We start from the raw sequence: 23,206 nt of genomic DNA, 5'->3' as shown, positions 1-23,206 counted from the left end.
CACCATATATATATGACATGGCAAAATTTACAGAGAATGTGGGGTAGTTAAAGGCTGACAAATATAACAACACTTTGCAGAAGGTGGAACTGGAGACTTCTCTAAGATTTCACATGGACTGCTGATCACACTGTTTAGTCATATAGTGACTCATGGTGAAGCGACTACGACCTCTAGCCTTCAAATGGCTGCAGTGACAGCAAATCCAGTAAAATGGCAGTCTGAGGTGGGTTGGTGTCACTGACTGGTTTGCAGCATGTCCCTCCCACCCACAGGATAAATAACTGCAGGCGTGACCCATTCACACACGTGCATACATACCTTCATAGCTCTTGTGAAGGTTTTTAAAAATAGTTAACCTATATTTTATATGTTATCAGTGTGAAAGTTTGAATTGATGGGATGGGCAGAATTAGTTTAAAGTGACAGGGTTTTCAAATTACAGCAAATGCAATTACGTACTGTTATGTCAAATAAAATGCATACACTGGCATAAAATGATTAATGAAAGAAGAATCAGTGTTTCCCTTCATACATTTTCATTAGACAGTGAGGGCAGGACATCATGTTGAAACCCCTGCATATAAATGGAACAGTCTGTGGCAATGTAATCGATCACTTAAATTAATAAATAAAAGGCTAAATTATTATTATACACATTTGATTTTTGCTGTTTGATCAGGTAGGGGCTCGTGATATGTTTTCTCAGCAAAGCAGTGTGTCTGGAAATGATGAATTAATGAAATACAAATTCAAAAGGACTACAGTTACAGTCTTTAAAAGCAGGCTTGTTCTCTAACCAGGCAAAACACTCCACAAACAATAGACAACAATAGAAATGCCTGCTTTGCACTGTTCATTTACAGGTTTTGCACTAAAAGGCTTCCGTACAGATGCCTGAATCCAGGATGTGTTATGGTGACAGGGTTTTCTACATTACATTCCCTTTCCCCAGCCACACATTTCCACCTCTCTGTAGTCTGCTTAAAACTCACTTCTAATCGGTTTTCCATGTGGTGCATGAACTAACCTGCTGCTGAAGCTGATGCAGGACTTTGCTGTCTCTGTGTGCATTGTGTGAACCTGGTGCAGCTTTAAAGCACGTTGGATCAGCTGTTGTCCAACAGCATTGGTGCTATGTACAGCACTGACACTGTTTCCCCAACACAACTCCCCTCAGTGGTCGTGTTTGCTCGAGAATTGCGTAGATTCGCGTGATAATAATAATAACAGAGAAATAGTGAAAGAGTCGTGCGCGTTCACGGCGCGCGTTCACGTCGAGGAGACAGGTGGGAGTGGTTTGTAGTTGAATATAGCGTGACAGCTCCTCTCCCACCTGGCATTACAACTCACTCGGACCACATTGACGGCCGCTGTGAGAAGTTAAAGACAACCTAAGGTCGAATACAAGCTGCTTTTTTTTTTTTCTTTCAAAGGACTTTCTCCTACGAAGCCACAATGGTAATTATGTTTGTAGTTTGAGTCGGGGAGAAAACTCCACTGCGTATGTTTGTTGTCCAAGCCTGAGTAAATGTTTCTTCTGCAGATTTGTTTTTACATTGTGCGTCAGTGTTTAAATGCGCTTGGAAAACGTGACGGATTGAAGGTTTGATGCAGCAACTGCAGCGGGACACTTGTGTCAGAAATAGATCTTTTCACTCCGCGCTCTGGCTGCTGGCCTGGATGAGTAGGCGGTAATGATTGGCCCACATTTTCAGCACATCAGGAGAGACAAAGATATTAAACATAGATGATAGATAGTGTTTTTATGGCTAAATATATGGTTTTATTATATTTAAAGTCGACTTTTTCAGATTTAATGGAACATAACTGCTTGATTCTTGATTCAAACAGCATTTTAGGACATTTGTAATGCCTTATTCTGGACTACTAGGAGTTGAGGTGTGTGCGCGTGTGTAATGTTGCATGTTCACATGTGTCAGTGAAGAATCTAGGTGTGTCTCTCATAATCCAACAAGTCAGATGCTGCAGGGCAGGAAGGGATAGTTTTCCCTCCCAAATTCAAGCAGCCATGTTGAAGTTATGACAGTGACTGTACCTGCAAATGAAATGAGTGCAGACGGTGGTTTGGCCTCTTCAACTGCCATACAGTAGAAAGCAGAGGTACTTTAGCTTCTCTCTGCAGACAGAAACAGAGATAACCTTGCAGCCTCGAGAATGGAAACTTTATTGGGGAAGTTGATTGTAATAACTTTTTGAACTTGCAATCTCTCTCTCTCTCTCTCTCTCTCTCTCTCTCTCTCTCTCTCTCTCTCACTCACACACACACACCTTTGTGTGTCCTGTTTGCACAGTGTAGTATAAACACAGCTTGATGTGAACATTGTCAGCACTGCTTAAAAAAACCCAATGGTATCACTGTTTACAGAGTACACTACTACAGTGTGCCCGCCCTGATCAAATAGTGCTGCTCCATAGAATTTTTCTTCCTGTGTTGTTCCACTAATCCCATGGTAAAGAGCTGTATAGCTCTTATTTAACTTGGCCAGTAACAATAAATTACAATTTCTGCATAAAGGATCATATAAATGAATTCACATGACTAGCCCACTCCATGTGCAAGTCATTTTGTAATTGTAATTTAGAATTGGTATAATCCATGGACATCCACAACGGACACACATCAGATCATGTCCCGGTGGCACCAAAGAGAGACAGACTTGCACTGAGAGCTCGCGTGTGCTCAGGCAATGTCATGACAGCCAGTTGATTACTGTATATTGCTTGCAGTGGTGCAACAGAGACCTGAATGGACACAAATGTAGAATATTCAGCCAGTGAGGGCTTATCAAGTTCATCCACAACAACTGAATCAGTGTGGGGCATCACCACTGGAAATACCAAGAGGTGAATTTATTATTAATCAGAATCAATAGTGTTCTTACCCGACTGTGAATGTCCAGCTCAAAGTGCATGGCATTCTGGGCATTAGTTAACAGTTTGATCCTTTAATCTAAGGCACTGGAGGAAAGGGCATTCATTTAGCAAATGGATCACGTAGGAAGCATGAAAGTATTCAGTAAACAGTCAGGTGCTGGTGAGAGCTTCACTGCAAGTCCATCAAATTTAAATCATGTTGCACAGCTCTCCTCCAGCACAACATGCTTTATTCACTGTTTGTGCCGTATTTTCAAGGGGAGATTTTTTTCTTGAAGGTCATCATAGCAGTCCTCCTTTTTGTGGACACATCCTGGTCTAGACTACAGTGTCAGACAGAGCAACTGGCCAAATGAAAAAGGAAATAAAGAATAAACAAAGTAATAAAAGGAAGCATTCAAACAATGTGTGAACACACAAAATGGAAAGACACTAAGTATGATTTAACATGTCTGCTTTTGCACTTGAGGTCCCAGGCCAACATATGATAAACTAGATACATGGCAGTTTGGGTCTGGACAAGATTAAATCATTATCCATCCTCACCTTGTCTTTATGGTGCATTATGTCTATTTCCCAGTTGTAGAGGCAGAATGCACTGTGCCGATGGGATATTAAGGGATCTCAGTTCCCATGTCTGCTGACCCGAAAAAGCTTTTAACAAATGAAGTACTCCCTTTTACAATCTCATTCACTTTTCCTCGCCTCTGTTTATTTCTACTCACAGTTTTAGCCACCAACAAGACTGGAATCTCAAGTCCGTGTGGTGGAACCTCAGACATGCCCTTGTAACCGTCATACTGAGACACACCCTGACAGATTCTAGGGATAGGATAAGTTTGGCAGTTTAAGAGTGTTTTGGCCTCTACCCTGAATTATCTGTTGCTCACTCAAGCTCGTGATTGTTTGCAGATTGCAGAAAACATGACCAGTGACCACTATTTTGGGGGCTGCCAGTCAGTGTTTACTGAAACAGCCTGTACTGCTAGGTGTCAGGTTAGCATGAGGAACCTAAAATAGCTGCCTACGCAGAGCTCTGCTAACCTGGAAACGCAGGCCCGTCTGGGGAGGGTCACCTTTTGCTTTGGGTAGGTGCTGATGATGAGGTGTTGACTATAATCCCCAAATCCTCGTTGATCAACAGGGATTTAGGGAGATTTTATAGACTCTAAAATTATACAAGGTGATTCTGTAAAACCCTCCAGCTCCACTGCAGCCCATCCCTCACCCACCAGCACTTTGGTCTCTCTGATCATTGAGAAGGGAAATGTTGGTGGACTGAAAATAGCAGCTTGACATGAGGCAAGGTGGGGATATATAGTTTAGTTAAAGGCTGTCACTGTTGTGTTATGTGGAACAAAGTAAAAGAAGAATGGTTTTACTGTGCTTACCTGTTTAAATTCAAAATCCAAACACAGATTTATTTCACCTAAGTCCTAAAGAAAAAGGGGCTTCTCGTACCTAAGCTACTTTCTACAAAAGTCGACACATAATTTAGGTGATCAACAGGAAACTGACAATAAGTTTCACAATCAAGTAATAATTAAACAATCAAATGCTCCTCATTGCATCTTTTCAAATCTGAATATTTCCTTGACTTTCTCTGGTTTGTATTGTATATTGAGCATACTGAATTTTAGCAATTTTCAGGCTGTTTATTAATGGTTCGATTCTGTGAAATCATTTAAACTGTTGGAGGAATATACTAACCAGACAGTTTGCTGGCTTTGCCATAAACCAGACATACCGAAGTACCTGATGAGTGTTAGCTGTTTTTTCGTTCACTGCTTTCAACATAGAGAGCAAACACAACACTGTTTAGTTTAAGTATCTTTCGGTCTTTCCATCAGTGGTATATTTTTATTTGGGCCATCTTCCTACTACAAATGTTAAATGCTTAGTAGTTCACTGAACTCGGCCTCCATTTCAGCTCATGGACAGTCACATGAGATCCAGTGACAGCTGCAGCAATTCTGTTTTGCCTGTTGCTCAAGTTTAACCTTATTTCTCCCCTTAACTCGTTGCTTCCACCTAGTGGCAGAGTTTTTAAATTACTCCATTGGATCCCTACAACCTATAATATGTGTGCAAATAATCTGCAAAGTAAAATCCACTTTAGCTATCTTTAAAGGTCATTCAACTCAATGGAAAAGAGCACACACTAACTAAGATTTTAGAATAATTTCCCTTATACCATTGCCACTTAATCTTGCCTCTTCTGTATTTATCTCTCCTATCTCTTCTTTTCCTTGCTCATTGTTTTCAACTTCTCTTCTTCTCTTCCAGCGTGAATGCATCTCTGTCCATGTAGGCCAGGCTGGTGTCCAGATGGGGAACACCTGCTGGGAGCTCTACTGTCTGGAACACGGCATCCAGCCAGACGGCCAGATGCCCAGCCGCAAGCCTGTGGGTGGACACGACGACTCCTTCACCACCTTCTTCAGTGAGACTGGGGCTGGGAAGTACGTCCCCAGAGCCATCTTTGTTGATCTGGAACCCACTGTCATTGGTCAGTAGTGTTTATGATGTGAAGCTTGTTGTGATGGAAATCGTTGAAGCTGCTGTGAAGAAAAGTTTCCTGCAGGCTTCAACGTGTTATGCACAAATGTTTATTGACGCTTAGCCAAGGAGAACAGAGAAATTACGAACAACACCTCAATTCTGAAGGTTGCTTCCTGTGATCAGTGTTTTAACCTTTGCTAGTCGTGCTCAAATCACTGCATGCCACAAATATGTGTGAATAGTCTGTTGGTTCCCTGGTTTCTAAACCAGGAACTATGACCATCCCTGTTAGCCCAGATCACGTTGTATGAATCTCCAGCTTTCCAGGTTTCTTTAAGAAGAGACAGAGTCCATCTTGCAATGTCTGGAGCACAGCACAGCTATCGCCTGTAACCTTGGTCACTTCAGTGACAGAGCTTTGCTCCTTATTTGTAGGGTGCCAGTCTTTCCAAACAATCAGACAGCTAAACTTTGCTCCAAAATGGAGATGAGGCTTCTCCAACTGTTTTACTGTTGTCCTGAAGGCAACCCTGTGACCTGAACATGACCTCCTATGTGTAAAGAAGGAACATCCGTTCACACCGTCATAAATGAGAAATTCCAGAAGTTTCACATTTTTTTCGATTGTTCCTTTCACAGATGAGGTGCGCACAGGAACATACCGTCAGCTCTTTCACCCTGAACAGCTGATCTCAGGAAAGGAAGATGCTGCCAACAACTACGCCCGTGGACACTACACCATCGGCAAAGAGATCATTGACTCTGTACTGGACCGAATCCGCAAACTGGTAAGGCACTCGGTCATGTTCACACTGATTTTGCCCTCTAACTGTGATCCACACAGTCAGCTTATTTCATGAATCCATACACTGAAGACTGAGATTTGCACATACAGTATACTTGCACTAATGGCAGAAACCACACAAATATGCAAGTGCAAACGACAACGTCCGGCCCAGTTAGTACACATGCGCATCTCTGGTGAACATACTCAACATATGTTCTTAGGCATCAGTGGAGGTAACAAACAGCAGCCCTAAAGGGGGCCATATAGAGCTACTTGGAGCATTTCCATGACCACAGCAGTAAACAAGATTTTTGGGGAAACACACTGCTGTAGTAACTGCAGAGAAGAAAGGGAAAAAAAAAAAAGAAAACATAGATGTTGGAATGTGTGTCTGAAAGAAGAGGTGACAAAGTGTTAATATATGGATGTTCAGCTGGAGCTTCCTGGTGGCTCAGAGTGGAAGTGAACCCCAACAGAAGATCTCAGGTTTCCCTTTCATGCTGTAGCGCCTGCTAGCTGCATGATGATTTTTCAGGTGACACAACAATGCAGAAAAGGAACTTGAAGCGTCTGCTCCTGCAAACTTGTGGGGAACATTTTTGTGTCCTGAGGATGTTGAGTTTGTTTGTGTATAACCATGGATAAACATTATATAAAGCATTGCTTTACTTCTTGTTGTTATTTTCCAGTCTTTGTAAGTGTTTCTGTCTGTATCTTTAGGCTGATCAGTGCACTGGTCTCCAAGGTTTCCTGGTCTTCCACTCTTTTGGTGGAGGAACTGGCTCTGGTTTCACCTCCCTGCTGATGGAGAGACTCTCTGTTGACTTTGGTAAAAAGTCAAAGCTTGAGTTTGCCATCTACCCAGCCCCCCAGGTCTCCACAGCTGTGGTGGAGCCATACAACTCCATCCTGACCACCCACACCACCCTGGAGCACTCCGACTGTGCCTTCATGGTGGACAACGAGGCCATCTATGACATCTGCCGCAGGAATCTCGATATTGAACGCCCATCGTATACCAACCTCAACCGCCTTATCAGCCAGATTGTGTCTTCAATCACAGCCTCGCTTCGTTTTGATGGAGCCCTGAATGTTGACCTGACAGAGTTCCAGACCAACCTGGTGCCCTACCCTCGTATCCACTTCCCTCTGGCCACCTACGCCCCGGTCATCTCTGCTGAGAAAGCCTATCATGAGCAGCTCTCTGTTGCTGAGATCACAAACGCCTGCTTCGAACCAGCCAATCAGATGGTGAAGTGTGATCCCCGTCATGGTAAATACATGGCCTGCTGTCTGCTGTATCGTGGTGATGTGGTGCCAAAAGATGTTAATGTGGCCATCGCTGCCATTAAGACCAAGCGCTCCATCCAGTTTGTGGACTGGTGCCCCACAGGTTTCAAGGTGGGCATCAACTATCAGCCTCCAACTGTGGTTCCTGGAGGAGACCTGGCCAAGGTGCAAAGAGCCGTGTGCATGCTGAGCAACACCACAGCCATCGCTGAGGCCTGGGCCCGTCTCGACCACAAGTTTGACCTCATGTATGCCAAGAGAGCCTTTGTCCACTGGTATGTTGGGGAGGGCATGGAGGAGGGAGAGTTCTCAGAGGCCAGGGAGGACATGGCTGCTCTGGAGAAGGATTATGAAGAGGTTGGGATCGACTCATTTGAAGAGGATGAGGAAGGAGAGGAGTATTAAACAGGTTTAGCTGTCATTTGTTTGTTATTTTCAGGGACAAAATTGGTCTATTTAAGAAAAAGAACATATTTTCCATCTTGTTTTCAAATTTAGTAATATTTGCTTTATTATTTAAATTGACCATTTTTAAATTCAACTCTACCAACCTGTGAAGTTATGTTTGTTGAGAATCATGATTTTATGGCAGTGTATAGCCTACCGGTTTGTTGATTTTTGTTCTTAAGAAACAGAACAATGTGCAATAACCTGATTTTTGTAAGTTTGAAGTTTGTTGTATCTGAATAAATCACACCCCCCAAATATAGTGCCCGTTTTATTTTTTGATGAATCCTTCTTTTTTCTGTGGATAATGAAACATTTAATGTATAATTTGCATTACGTCTTGCATTCTCTTCCACTATCTAATTTCTGTAGCTCTCATCACGACAACACAAACACAGGTCGGTTCTTTGAAACAGCATTTATTGCTTGGACAGCTCATATTTCTCTGATGCATCCACACCTTAGTCACGCTGTCACCATCACGCCATAACACTGTGAGAACTTGTTGGCTGCTTGTCATGAAAAGAGGTTCTTAAGTTCTTGAAAGTCTCTTCAACAATCTGCTTTAGCTTCAGACGTCAATAATTAAGCAATGTAGCAGAGCCTCGTGAGACATTCACTTACGTTGGACAGTCCATCAATTAATTCCGTAGTAGGGATGCCACAAAGAGAACATTAGTTCCACTTCAGAAACAAAAACTAAAAAAATAACGAAACACAATGGACTATCTTATTTCTGCCTGATATGCGTCAGTATATTCCCGTACTGTATGAAACAAATCAATTTTATCACATTGTGAATTACGTTTGAACTATCTAACTTTACATCAAATGACTTATTTATTCACTTAGTGCATGAGGTTATTGAATCAGTTATGAATTATGGTCACATGTACGTTGAGCATTTGTGCACCAGCACTTACAATTTCTATTATTTGTACCTCATACCCACAGTGCTGGGCTAGTTGTAATGTTTTGTAGGTTTATAGCTGAGCCACTAGAATCCAGTCAAATCCAGCTTGTGAAACCATTTAAACTGAGAGGGAACTGATTTCCAGAACTGGTTCCACATGCAATTTAGTATGAGAAATTCCTTTGGACCACATAACACCTGAGACATCAAGGCTGAATGTTACGAAATACCAAATCTTTTATGCAACGTCCTCATTGGGAGTGGACTATGTACTTTACCATAGAACAGACAAGCAATAGTAATAATACTGCTTATACTGCCTAACATGCATGTGTTAGAACGGATTTTAAAAACTGCTGGGAAACGTCCGAACAGCTCTTTTTGCAGCAGTGAATGTTTGACTGATTGATTATTCCATGTAGTACATGTCCAGTGTGGAGGCGCTCTTTAGTGGAGCTGATTGAGGTTGCAGAGGTCAACTCACTCAGGGCTGTAATCATTTTTCTCCAACGCACTGGATTTGACTCATTCAAATTCACTTTCAAACTCAGACAGGCTTTACTTGCACGATCACATTGCAACAGTTTTGCCGGAGATCTACAAATGGCCTGTAGAGGGCAGCAACAGGCCTCTGCTGCGTCCAGTCTGTCTCAAAGGTCATCAGAAGAAGAGGAGCAAACTTGCTGTGGCTTTAGTTTACAATGGCAACTCGCTGGGGAATCTGCAGTGCAGGTAAAATCAGTCATGACTTCTCGGTTGCCTTACGGACTCTGACTCCTGAAGACCACGAGGTAAAGTTAAACAAAGTTTACTTCAGATAATGTAACGTAGACACCCGACGACACCTAAAATCTGCAAATGTGTACTCTTTGTGAATGAGTTACGTCACTAAGGAAGTAAATAATTAATCATAAACTCTGATGTTAAGGCTAAGAGTATTTGCTATATGTATTTGCAAAGCTATATACAGAAATTGTACAAGACAAATAACTTTCTCCATTAGTCTAGACTAATAATCTGTTTGCCCCTACCTCATTATTATTGCAGCACTGAGCAAAGTAAATACCAGACTGGCTGCACTGGGAAGCTACCAGGGTATAAGTGAGGAGGATGACTCTGCTTTTACTCTGCAGTGCTACTTTACAACAGAAAACAGTTTCACAGCTATAAGTTGGCCACAGCCAGGAGCACCGATCAGATGCTGTGATGTTCAGCTCCCCCACTGTCAGCCCTTAAGTCCAGCACACTTCTGTCAACATAGGGTACAAGGGCTGTACTTTTATTAGCCTCACTTAGCAGGGAGCACATTAACGTATCAGTAAATCCTAAAGTATGTGGGGTACTTTATGGCGAGATCTGCTAAGGTTGTTGCTTGACTCATCAGTCAAGTAGTTATTTCATGAAGTGACAGATTTATGCTCAGTGTCATTAGTATTCAAAGTTTGTTAAATATTTATTTGATCTAAATCACTGCACGTCAATGGTGCTTTCACCATAACGCTTTGTTCATCCTCAGATCGTGGCTGTTGCAGCGAGGGATCTGCAGCATGCTGAAGATTTTGCCAAGAAGCACAACATCCCGCGAGCATATGGAAGTTATGATGAGCTGGCAAACGATCCAGACATTGGTGGGTTCTTCTGTCAGCATATGGCAGAATGTTTTGGTCTAGCTTTATTTAGAAACTGTGCTTCTCTGTGATGTCTTTAGGCCAGCATGGAATCTCATCCAGCTCCCAGAATACTAATCTCTAATGGACTTTCCCTACTTGGATTAGTGAAGCATTAAATAATGTTAAAACGCTAGTTTATCTTGCCCTCTCTCTCTAGATGTGGTTTATATTGGCACCATTCATCCTTACCATCTGAACACTGGTAGGCTCTTTATGAAGTCCAAAAAGAATGTGCTCATTGAGAAGCCCCTGGCCATGAATGCAAGGGAGGTACAGGAACTCATCACTGCAGCCCGAGACAACAGTGTCTTTCTTATGGAGGTAACTAAATAAAACCAAAATCACATTTTCTGTTCACTATTCATCTGTTCAAACCACTCTGCGTCTTTTTTCAGGCAGTTTGGACACGTTTCTTTCCCGTATCCCTTGAAGTGAGGAGACTGCTGGGTCAGGGTGAAGTGGGTGATGTTCAGATGGTGAGAGCTGATCTGGGGGCTCCACTCACCCACATCCCTCGCTTGGCTGACAGGAAGCTGGGAGGTGGAGCACTACTTGACCTCGGCATCTATTGTCTGCAGTTTATCTTCATAGTTTTCAATGGCGAGAGGCCCGAGTCCATCCAAGCCACGGGGTATTGCACAGACACAGGTGACCGTATGAAGGAAGTCAATTTATCAAGCAAATATAGTAAATGGCAAGTTGTATTAATTAATTGAATATTCACCATTTGAAAACCCTGATGCCTAATCTCACACATAATCCTGAGGTCCGTCATAAAGGAAGCTACAGGGCACTTAAGAATCCAGGGTTATTAAAGACCTCTCTACATCTTTGGCCCAGGTGTTGATGGAACAGCAGTTTTGGTTTTGAAGTTCTCAGGAAACAGACTGGCCATTTGCACTTGTTCAATCACCATGATGCTGACCTGTGAAGCTGTTGTCACTGGGACCAAAGGCACCATCAAGGTAATAGGAAGTACAGCACGCAGTAAGAGAAGTACAAACATCTCCGTACAGGACTAAATAGCACAAGAATGTTCATATGCTAATGCTTAATGACATTAATCTGAACCGTAGCCATCGGCATGCTCATGTTAGTTAGCATTGAGCTCCAAGCACATCTCATGCCTGACAACAGTGAGCAGGGATAGCAAAATCTATTTTCTTACCCAGTTTTGTTTTCTGGTATGAAAAAAGTGTTGCATGATTATTTGGAACTATAGAAAAGTGTGTTTTTGATATAAAAAAAATATCAGTCGATACTACAGTGTTTCTCCTGTGTATATAAATTTCCCAGTTAAGTTGAATCCTAGTACAGTATAGTATAGTATAGTGTAGTGTAGTATAGTTGGTTGGATTATTAGTATTATTTTAATGAAGCTTGTAAATGTAGCACAGCATAAAAACATAAACAGTAAAACCTTATAGATCTGGTGAAGGACTAGTTTTATTGTGTGGGCTCAATAGCTTAATTAACTAACAAACAAACTTACTTGATTTTTGTGTTATAACTACTAACCAGTAAAAAGCAAGAGCACATTACTGTGGCTGTTTGTCTGTATGAAACGCTCCACAATGAAAATGCAGAGTCAGACCTTTGTGTGAATGGCTCGAACACTTCATGCAGGGCGAGTTACACGACTGATTTCCACATCAGGTACCCCACCATATGTGGTGCCCGACAAGCTTGGAGGTGAATGGGAAGGAAATGCAGTTCCCCCTGCCAGAGGCTGGCATGCCACTGAACTTCACCAACAGCACGGGTCTACGATTTGAAGCAGAGGAGGTCCGCCAGTGTCTGCTGAAAGGTACAAGATGCTCCAGTGCGTGAACATAGAACAGCTGTAGAATCTGTATAACTCATCTGTATTAATCTGGACTGTTTTATTTAATCATATTTTCAGTAATTAGTTATGTCCAATTGTGAAATCAACACAACTTATCTTGACCAATTAATCGTCAAAAAAATCTAAAGATATTTAATTTACTATATAATTTAATTTAATATAATATAAAATTAACCACAGGTGTTATTTATACTTGACCCTGTCCACATATAACCAATAATCAATCAGTGCTCCTGATGCATGCTGGGTTTACCTCTTGGCGGGGTCTCTTGCTTATCATCGTTTGTGTTTGCTCGTTCTCCTCTAGGACTGAAGGAGAGTCCAGGGATGCCGTGGGCTCACTCCAGCCTGATAGCAGAAGTCATGGATGAGGCCAGAAAACAGCTGGGAGTGACGTACGACCAGGACAACATATAGGGATGTGTTCTCAGCAACAGATAGGGAGCAGACCTGTTCAGTCTCCTTTTGAATTCAAGCCATGACAATAGCAGGACTTTAAAACCAAAGCATCTAAATTAAATTCAATCATTATTAATTGAATCATTTATCTTATCCTTACACACTGTGACATGTCAAAAGATCCACTGTGAAAAAAGCTGACTAAGATTGTAATGGTAACCTCTCTCACCTAACGTTTTAATTTTCATTAATTTTCAAGTATTTTGTATGAATTTGAGTCTCTTGACTGTATCTTGCACAAATAAACTCAAGTGAAAATCTAGATGGATAGTTTGACTAAAACTATTGATCAAATATTACATTTCTTTAATCTCAGACATCACATTTATGAAAATTCACCACTACTTGTGTTAAAAACACATGTAGACATTGCAACAACATGCTCATATAAACCCATCAAAATACTTTTCACATTTTGGTTAATTAATACTGGCTTCACGTCATTACTGGTTGCTCGGCAACTGTACAGACGCTTTTACTCTTCCGGAAGTGCGTGGCTCTGAGGAAATATGGCGCACAGAGCAGTGCAGGTATCAGTGTTGTTCATTGCTTCCTTTTATTCTTTTACCGCATTCAGTTTGTGTATTTTCGTCGCTTTTTCCTTATTTGAAACGGTGAACACTGACAGTGTGTTCAGTGCAAGCCACACGGCTACAGTGCCCATCGCTGCCGCCAGGGATCTACGGTGAGTCTACTAACCCGTTAGGTGACTGTTAGCTAACGCTAGCTACTCCATACTAACGTAAAATGAGTTAACTTACAGCTATTGTTTTGTACATCTGTGTCGTTAACGTTAAGTTTTGTTTGTACGGCAACTCCAGCTTCAGGTTGCACTCTTGTTGTGTAAAGATTTCTACCCTGTTTGCCAGACTTGAATGTGTTGCTAGTGAGAGGTAAAGGTGTACCGAACTCAATTAAAAAAGTTGTCAGTTTAACGAGTTCCTAAGCTTTAGAGCCATACACTCTTTGAAAACCCAAACCCTACTATAATTTTCAGAACACGATTGTGTTTTATCAAAGTTCGGCATTAACCAGCACTTGATAGTAGCTATTACAATCTCTTTTTCCCGACCTTTACATCACGGGAGTAGCGGTCTGATTACAACGTCGTCAATAATGTGAGAATCGGGGTTTATAGGCCTTTTTCATAGCAGACGTTTAAACTCGCTGTTGCAGGAAAATCACAGGTATAACTACCTTAACGATTGCTTTGCTGCATAAAGTATTGGAGGAAGCCTCTCCAGTTAGACAAACCCTGGGGCTGGCTCACCTAAATGGAGTACAGCCATCGTTGATGTTATTAATGACACCTGCGATTTCCCTAAAGTCAAAATGTCTGCCTGAAAAATGAATATTGGTTAGGACTATAATATTATGTGTTTTCTAAGTGTGGTTTGATTTAATAAAACAAAGTATGGTAGTTATCAAGAATAAATTACTATAAATGTTCAAATTCATAAAAATCAATATCAGTAACACCAATTAGGTGATCTGATGTGTCACATTAAATAGGATTTTGAGATTATTTACTGGTAGCTTTACCTGTGCATGAGCATTTGTTGTACAAAGTGATCCAGCAGCTTGCAGGTGTTCTCCCCACAACAACTGGGCATGATGGTGCTCTCGGTGTCATGGACGTACATTACCAACATATTCTATAATTTTATCAAGAATTTGCTCTATGCATTTTGTCATTCTAATTCTACAACTGAAATGATATTGCCAAAGCATAAAATAATGGCTACCTGCTGGTCTGAGGGCAAAAAGAATTTGGAAGGTATCAGCTGCAATGTGGCAAATATTGCGCTGGTTTGTTTACGCGGCTGATGCTTGACATTTTAAAATGGATCACGGTTGCATTATTACTGAATATTGCATTTTAAAGGCAGCTAGCCTTCACTCTTGTGTTCACTGACCTAAGAGTCTTTTTTTCACCTCAGGTACCTTTTGTATGACGTGAATCCCCCCGAGGGTTTCAATCTGCGGAGAGATGTCTATATCCGCATGGCCTCCCTGGTGAAGACTTTGAGAAAGGAAGGGGATGACTGGGTACTGGTGCTTCCCCCATGGGGTCGCCTCTACCACTGGCAGAGCCCCAACATCCACCAGATCCGCATCCCGTGGGGAGAGTTCTTCAGCCTCACTAGCCTGCAGACCAATGTGCCTGTCATTGAGTATGAGGAGTTCATCGCTGGTGAGCTTTTAACTGACTGACTAGAGTTACATTTTCTTAAAGGTTGTCATTTGAACCTATTGAAAGCTTAACGTCTGTATATGGTTTGTAATACACAGTATTTATATATTTTAAGCTTTTTCTACTGTAATAAATACTAATCGTCCTCTTTCATAACGCGCCGTCACCACTTCTTAATCAGCTGTTAAAACCAAGTGCTCTTTTGCTCATCTTAAGTCTGTTGAAGCCAAATGACAAGTGAATTTGTTTTGTTCCTCCCGTGGGTCTAGAGAATGGAGGCCCATTCATAGACCAAGTTCTTGTATTGCAAAACTACGCTGAGGGATGGACTGATGGGAAGTGGGAGGAAAAGGTCGATGAGCGGCCGTGCATTGAGAAGTTGATGTACTCCAAAGATAAACACAGCTTCTACAGGTAAAGCAACACTATTTATATACAACTAATTTGCAGTAGCAATGCAATGTAATGTGTAACATTCTCGTCATACAGTGAAAAGTAAGGGCGGGGAGTTCATCTGGTGTCTGCGTAAATTGTTTGAGACTGACACCAGGAATGTTTTTTTTTTATCGTGACCATTGATTACAATCTTCTCTATGCCACCATAGCTGTCATGACACTGAGGCTTTCTTGAATCCAGCCATTATCAAACTTCTTCTATCATGCCCTTGTTGTTCCCACATGAAAGAGATTCATTAAGCTAACGTGCCAACGAAAATGAATTGTAATTATAGCAAAATAATTCCGTAGACCGTCTTCAGACAGTGATGGATCACATCCACAGTGATTCTGTGTTAATGATACCCACCTCTATCTTCCTGCTCGCACAGCTCTCTCCTCTCCATCCATCATCGACTGTCTCATTTATCTTGTTTGTTTTTTTCCTAAGGGGCTGGTTTTGGGGCTACGAGGAGACGAGAGCTCGAAATTTAACATGTATATCAGCTCAAGGCCATGCCTCCATCATGGCCCCAGTTCTTCAAAAAAACATCACAGTGACGTGAGTGTACAAAGCAACATGGTGGTCTAAAATGCACTCACTATACACAAACATACACTGTGGTTGGTGAAGTGTGTCCTTGGCATATAAATCAATATCATTGCTTTTTAATTTTGTGGTTGTGTTAAGTTCTGTTTAGTTTGATGATCATCATTAAACCTTTGCAAATAATGTTTGATTCAACACAGTACCTAATTCTACTCATAATGCAGCACTGAAAGTCATTTGACAGATTACAGTGTGTTAAGTGTGTGTGTGTGAGAACTTATGTTGTGTATAATGTTGAAAAACACAGACATGCATGTTGCACATACAAAAATTTTAACCAGGGTTGTTTAATAATAATTGTAAAATATCTTGCCAGTGTATTATTTCACCTGCAGTGCCATTTTAATTGTCTTACAAATCTTCTACTACTGTATTTGTATATCTCTTTGAAAATTGCCTGTGTTTTGATGAATTAAATTCTACTGTAAGGCAAAATGAGACTGAATATCAGAAGAGCTATTTGGTAATGGGAGTATGTTATGCAAGTGAATGAAGTGAAGAGTGAAATCACTCCCAAAATTACTGTGAGACAGTGAAATGTCCTCTATTTGGTGTCTACTCCAACACAGCTACAGCACCAGAAAAAGCAGCTCATTTTACTTTAACTCATTTAGCCAAATGAAACATGAAACTACTCATGATTACTAATCCAACTTTGTACACTAGATGGCAGGTGTAGCTAACTGAAAAGATAATAGGTGAAAATGTGTCCAAGCCTATTAGTCTCTAAGTAAAACAGCCAAAGTACAGTGGAGTCTTTGATTACTGTATTTTTCCTGAAAGATGATCTGACTTCATTGTTATGTAAGTGTGGTAATACAGTTTGTTGTGTTAGATCTTGGTGACACTGACATGGATTAACTTCTATCCTATTATTTTGCAGATCAGTTATGCTTGACCGAGCAGAGACACTCCTTCATGACCACTATGCTGGAAAAGATTACTGGGATGTAAGTCAAATACTGTTTCTAATAATATACCTTTTCTTATCATGCTGGTATCTGGTATTAGATGACATGTTTTTTTCTAATATTTTTTTTTACTGTGTTAAAGGATAATTCTGGTATGTTTTAACTACTGTTCGAATAATCTTCAAATAGTTCACAGTGACTATCGTGTAGTATTTTTGCTTGAAATATACATCCCATAGACTGTAGGTTCAAAAGCTTTGGAACTGATCCAGCAGATCACTTTAAATGACCTACAATGGCTGTAATATCATCCTTTCAGCAACTGTGCCACAGCAAAGTACGTATACTGAAAGTACTTGTTTTTGAGACCGACAGGCTGAGGTTGTTACTCGAAGTGTCTGACAACATTACCTGCAGAGACAGACATGTAAGATCCTTTTTGTTTAACCAGTAATAGCTGTCGCGTCACACTATTCAAATCCACCAGACTCCTTTGACAAAAACTGTAATTATACCTTGCAGAACACAGGAGTGCCTGCTCTACTGCTCCCTCGATTGGTTAGTTTGTTTGTGTTTATAGTGTCTCACACAAGTATCGTGTCGGATGTGACTTAACCCTTTTAAACACCAAAGTCACACATTAACACAAACCAACTAAAAGATCAAGACAGTGGTAGACCAACAACTACCATATAAAATTACAGTTTTTATCAATGGAGTCTGGCAGGTTGGAACTGAGAGATAAAATGGCTATAGGCGTTTTTCTCTGGTGCAATTGCCCCAAGTGGACTAGTTCTAAAAATATTTGTACCTGTAGCAGTCATTTCAATTATGTAAAACTAGGGCCCTGGTTCAAATTCAAGTTCAAGTTATCCTTTAACACTGATCTATCTGGTCTAAGAGTTATCTTGAAGCCATGAATTAAAGACGCACTTATCTTATCCATAACCTGATCTGTGTTGTAGACACGCCGCAGTATGGTTTTTTCCAAGCACCTGCGACTCATAGGAGATGACTTCAGAGCAAAGTACCTGAACTCTACAGATGACAGAGACCACACCATATATAGTGAGGATTGGACTCGCATGAAAGTGAGTCAGTGTATATGAATGTATATGTGGTATGGTAGTGTGATTTTACATGGAAATAAGGCTTTGGAAATATACAGATGATACAATTTACCATGTGAATATTTGCTGGGATGTATTTGCATCATTTGGATTCTGGCTGGCACACATTTGAGAAATTTTTGAATTTTTGAGCTGATCACATCAGCAAATCCACCACATCACACCCCTTACTGTCCAACCTGATGGCGGTCAAATTTTATTTTGGTTTGGAGCACTAGATAAAAACATCTCGAGAAATCTTGTTAGTTCTTTGCTCAGCCATAGGCTATCAAATATCCATCCAATAATGAAATTAATAATTCTTGAATATCAAAGCTGTTAACTTTCCCCTTCAGGGGACTCCTTAAGTGTTGTGAAAAACTGGCATAAATTGCCATCAAATCATCTGTGTGTATCTTTCTGCAGTTTTTATCATTGACATTGTCGTCACTCATTTCTTAAAACAACCATTCGTTTCAGCCTTTTGATTATCAAGTTTGGAGCAATAATAATCAGTGTTCTGCTGTTTCTTCTCCTCAGTCCAAGTTGGGGTCAGCTAAAGGCGGTCCATATTTGGGGGTCCACCTGCGCAGGAAGGACTTTATCTGGGGTCACAGAGAGGATGTACCCAGCCTAAAGGGGGCAGTCAAGAAAATTCGCAGTTTAATGAAGAAGCACAAGCTCAACTACGTGTTTGTTGCCACAGATGCAGATGGGGACGGTAATGACATAGCAGCATATTGAGAGACAATTTACTATTTCATGTATATTTAAATGACCCTAGGGCATTTGTAACATTAGTGTGAGTGCTTGAATGTTATGTTTTAAAGGTTGATCTACAACATTTTTAGTTGATTTAATGATTAACATTTTTAAATAAAAGTCCAATATATTTTGTGAAAGTCATATCAAAATCTTTCTTTCTTTAATTGGAAAAAATAATCCGGTCTGACACAATAAGATAAGAATTCAATGTATTGTAACGCTAATAATACAGCAATAAGAAGACCTTGTATTTGTAATAATGTTACTAAGCAGTAGTAGCAGATCTATAAAATCACAATCACTGTAAATGCTTAAAACGTCCTGTGTGATCTATGTGATCCTGTAGAGCTGAAGGAACTGAAAAGGTTGTTGCCCGACATGGTGCGGTTCGAGTCGTCCAAAGAGGACCTGGAGCTCCTTAAAGATGGAGGCGTGGCCATCATTGACCAGTGGATATGTGCCCATGCGAGGTAAATTAGTTTTCATGGATTTGTTACATGTATTCATTACATGATGATTAGCGTAACAGTTTCATATCAGTCATTTTGATATCCAACAGTAAGATAGCACAGATTTTATAAGTTAACAACTTATTTGTGAGTTTTTATCGTATTTATTGTTATCATGTAGCACTTAAACAACTCTGTTCTGTCCCAAGTGATTACATTTAAATTCAACCTTTCAAATTTTGCAAGACCTTGTTAAAAAAATGTTTACCATACTGGTGACCCTTCACTTTTCTGTGACCTTTTCCTCTTAAACCATCACTGGATCAGATCAATTTGTCTAATCATTAGTTTAAATGCCAAATAACTGCAAAAATAATGGCATCCCCTAATTAATGAGCTTCAACTGTACTTTGAGTTTGGTGCTAATTTACAAATGTTTGCATATTAACACGCTAAACTTAGATGATGATCACGGTAAACATTATACCTGCTAATGTGAGCATTTGGCTCAAAGCACCACTGTGCCTAAGTTCAGCCTCACGGAGCCAACAGTACACTCATTATGGTAATGTGTGCGTAGACTAATTTAAAAAAAACAAATACAAATAGGTTTCAAGAAAGACTTCAGTGATTTCTTTTCTCTTTTTAAGATTAACCAGTAATGCCAGTTACCCTATTTTACCGCATGGCCAACTTCTGAACAAATGTTTTTAATGCAGAATACCTCCTTGTCATACCATGTCATACCTACCCATGGAAAATATGTCTCACTCAACTTGAAAAACAAGTACTTGACATGCTGCTCTTACTTCGTGCTGCTGCTTTTGCTTAAGTTTTTTATTTATTTTATTTTTCTAATTTATTAACAGATTCTTCATAGGAACATCAGTGTCCACCTTCTCTTTCCGGATCCATGAAGAGAGGGAGATCCTGGGTTTTGACCCCAAAACTACATACAATCGTTTCTGTGGGGACACTGAGAAAGAATGTGAACAGCCTACACACTGGAAAATTGTTTATTGACACGACCTCCTTTCCTTACATACACAAGTGCCAAATGCTGTGTTACAAGTGACATTTATTTGTATGGTGTATTTTTTACTCTTTTTGGTGTCAGAGTTGTGCAATCAGGTCTGTAGTGACCACTGTGACTGAACCTTACTCCCAACAGGCCAAGACTGAGCTGCCAAACATCTATTACTGTAACAATCAACAAGCCAATCTACAAATATTTTGTAGGCTGTATGCTAAATGTGGATCCTTCTGGACACAGACAGGTATTTTACAACATTTCTGATATTTATTACTAACACTAGCACCAGTGGTGAGAAGTGGTGTCGTATAATGGCGGCAGCCGACAGTGTTGTGCTGGAGCATTCTCAGTTTAACATTGTGAGATTCAAAGATGTTGAGCATCTAAACCTTAACTATTCTGTTTTTTTTTTTTCCAAAAATGACACTAGATATATATGAAGTAGCAATCAGAGATTGAAGATAATTCATTTTCAGTTAAAAGTACCTGTGGAGTTTCCTTGTAAGCAAGTAAAGATGCGTTTACATTCAGTGTTTCTTACCAAAAAAGCATTATGTGTAAACCTTATGCCTTTACTGCTTTTGAACTACTTTGAAACTTCCAATGTTTTTGCAACAGTTTTATTCTTCACTGCCTTTTGCTAGCACATGGCTTTGTATCTTCGTTTGTTACTGCCACCGACTGTTAATCAGTGGATTAGCGACCGAAACCAAAACGGTGTTACGGCCAGTGACCAGATACACACAGAGGAGGAGACTGATTTAACACAAACACCAAGATTAATCAAAGCTAAGGGAGTGTGAAGGTCTGGCCAAAAAGAACAAAAGAATAGGGGAAGTTTGGGCCAACCACACAATAGGCTGTAGCACCCAGAACTTCCACCTAACAACTACTTCCACATAATACTAACAAACAAAACGGCACCACCATACCTCCATCCTCAAGAGACAAGCACAAAACAAGAGTCAACAAGGAACAAAAACCACAAAAAAATCAAGTAGGCCACTTCATATGGGGAGAAGACAGGAGCACGGGATGGGGGGGGGTGCTCCACCGCACTACTAGTGGTCAAAAACTCCACAGGGCACCTTTTAATTAAAATACAAGGCTAGACTTAGTGAGTCTCAGCTTGATAAAATGAGGTGCATTTCTCCTCTGCTTCCACTGTATTCTATTGTTTGTGTGGAAAAAACGGTCCTCCCTTACTCCATACTTTTATGCAGTTTCAGTATTAAATTTTAATAAAGCTGTTTCTTTTTAAATCACAGGCTTCACTTCTCTATTGTAGTGTTATTGTTAATGATACTATCACTGTACTAGGAATTGAAACTGAAAGGAGTCACTGTTGCACGCCAAGCCAGCGGTCACCTTACAACACACCCTATTTTTCCCATGCCTGAGCGTGCACGCACACAGATACATTAAACCCTGCATGCTGTAGGCATTGTCTCATGACTTGATTTGAACAGTAGATGTACAATTTGGTGTTTGGTGAATAAAAGTTTATAGCAGAGTTTAAACATGGCAGGAAATTTGTGAAAACGAAAAACTACATTTACACATACACTTATTCACAGAATATAGTCAACCACATAAAGCCAACAGCTTAAGTTTAGACATCATATTGTGAATGTCTCTTTAAATGTGTGTAGTGATTGTTAGAGATTATATCTCAGTCTGCCTCGTGTGCAGCAGGCATTTTACATACTGCACTTGAAGTGATAAAATTTGGACCCCAAACTCCCACATTAAGTTGTACTCATTCAGAACAACAGCAGAGACTCCTGGTAGCACTTGAGATGCCTTTGTCTGCTAAAAGTAGGGAGCTAAGGGTGAGATAATAATAGGCATTCATCCTTGTACATTTTATTTTAAGTCTTCCTCTGGTGCTGAGAAAACCCCTGAAATCTGTTAAGAGCCCCGCTGGTTTTGGAAATCTGTGCATGACTCTAGATAAGATTTTCCTTTATTAGTCCCACGGTGGGGAAATCACCTTCTGCAGAATCATCCTGCAGTCCTGGTTTACACTGCACTGTGTCCACCAGTAGCTCTGGCACTTTTTTTCCCACGTGGTGTTATCAAGATGGAAAACCAGTAGGACTACCTTGATGGTGAAATTCTTATTGATGTTTCAATACAATAGTGTCATATGTCACCTATGCCCGTCTTTGGCCCAGCCCTGACGCTTCATGCTCTTCATTGTTTTGCCTTTATATGTTTGGTAATGGGGGAAAAAACACATATAATATTTTGCCTGCCAGGCCACTGCCAATACTGAGTTTACAGACCTGTGTCTTGTCGATGAATTTCATGCCCTAAATTGAAAATTCCATTCAGCATTGTCCGCATCATCGGTTGTATTTATGTACACGTACACAGGATGTGTGTGACATGCTAAATCTTATACTTTTGTTTTATTTATATTATTATTTTTCCACCAGTATAACTTGGATTTATTTTGTCATCTTCCTCTCAGCGTGTCCAGCGTTTAGAGAATTCTCTGCACTGTTTCATCTTTTCCCTGTGGATCCTCCCCACATGATATAAATGTGATTTTTTCCCCTGTGGAGACTCGTGCCTCCCTGACAACACCTTACAAACTTTGGTGACTGAGTGGATAACGTGATGCGTGGTGTTGCCCTGCACCCTCTGAAACAAAGTTCTCCCTTGTAGAAAAATCCATTTCACAGACGCTTATCATGTCATGTCATGAAATAATTCAGGTCAGACAAGTACATGAAAAAACCTCACACATAGTAAAGGTGACGGTTAAGTATAATCCTTATAGGAACTTATCGTTATTGCAGTATATCTAAGACCACTGCAGCTTTTACAGAGAGGCTTAGAGGTGTCAGATTGGTGGAGTTATGGCCAAATAAGCCGAGATC

The 23,206-nt window shown here is 40.5% G+C and overlaps 3 protein-coding genes across 3 annotated transcripts; all 3 read left to right on the top strand.

Annotated features, from left to right (window-relative positions):
• The first annotated feature begins 1,331 nt into the window (after window positions 1-1,331).
• Window positions 1,332-8,182, top strand: LOC139208015 (tubulin alpha chain-like). Its single transcript, XM_070837551.1, has 4 exons — window positions 1,332-1,461; window positions 5,185-5,407; window positions 6,040-6,188; window positions 6,908-8,182. Exons 1-4 carry the CDS (start codon window positions 1,459-1,461, stop codon window positions 7,880-7,882), a joined length of 1,350 nt encoding a protein of 449 aa, XP_070693652.1. The 5' UTR covers window positions 1,332-1,458; the 3' UTR covers window positions 7,883-8,182.
• Window positions 8,183-9,517: 1,335 nt separating this feature from the next.
• LOC139208525 (trans-1,2-dihydrobenzene-1,2-diol dehydrogenase-like) lies at window positions 9,518-12,940 on the top strand. Its single transcript, XM_070838235.1, has 7 exons — window positions 9,518-9,628; window positions 10,354-10,465; window positions 10,665-10,828; window positions 10,903-11,155; window positions 11,348-11,472; window positions 12,164-12,314; window positions 12,661-12,940. The coding sequence occupies exons 1-7, from the start codon at window positions 9,539-9,541 to the stop codon at window positions 12,768-12,770; spliced, it is 1,005 nt and encodes a 334-aa protein (XP_070694336.1). The 5' UTR covers window positions 9,518-9,538; the 3' UTR covers window positions 12,771-12,940.
• A 381-nt stretch (window positions 12,941-13,321) lies between these two features.
• On the top strand, window positions 13,322-21,779 carry pofut2 (protein O-fucosyltransferase 2). The gene is made up of 9 exons (XM_070838186.1): window positions 13,322-13,497; window positions 14,753-15,006; window positions 15,276-15,420; window positions 15,893-16,003; window positions 16,935-17,001; window positions 17,928-18,053; window positions 18,612-18,792; window positions 19,183-19,306; window positions 20,155-21,779. The coding sequence occupies exons 1-9, from the start codon at window positions 13,322-13,324 to the stop codon at window positions 20,306-20,308; spliced, it is 1,338 nt and encodes a 445-aa protein (XP_070694287.1). The 3' UTR covers window positions 20,309-21,779.
• The last annotated feature ends 1,427 nt before the right edge of the window (window positions 21,780-23,206 follow it).

The sequence above is a fragment of the Pempheris klunzingeri genome, chromosome 10 (assembly GCF_042242105.1).
Source record: "Pempheris klunzingeri isolate RE-2024b chromosome 10, fPemKlu1.hap1, whole genome shotgun sequence".
Taxonomy (NCBI): Eukaryota; Metazoa; Chordata; class Actinopteri; order Acropomatiformes; family Pempheridae; genus Pempheris; species Pempheris klunzingeri.
The sequence above is the reverse complement of the archived record's forward strand: the minus strand, read 5'-3'. Positions and strand labels throughout refer to the sequence as shown.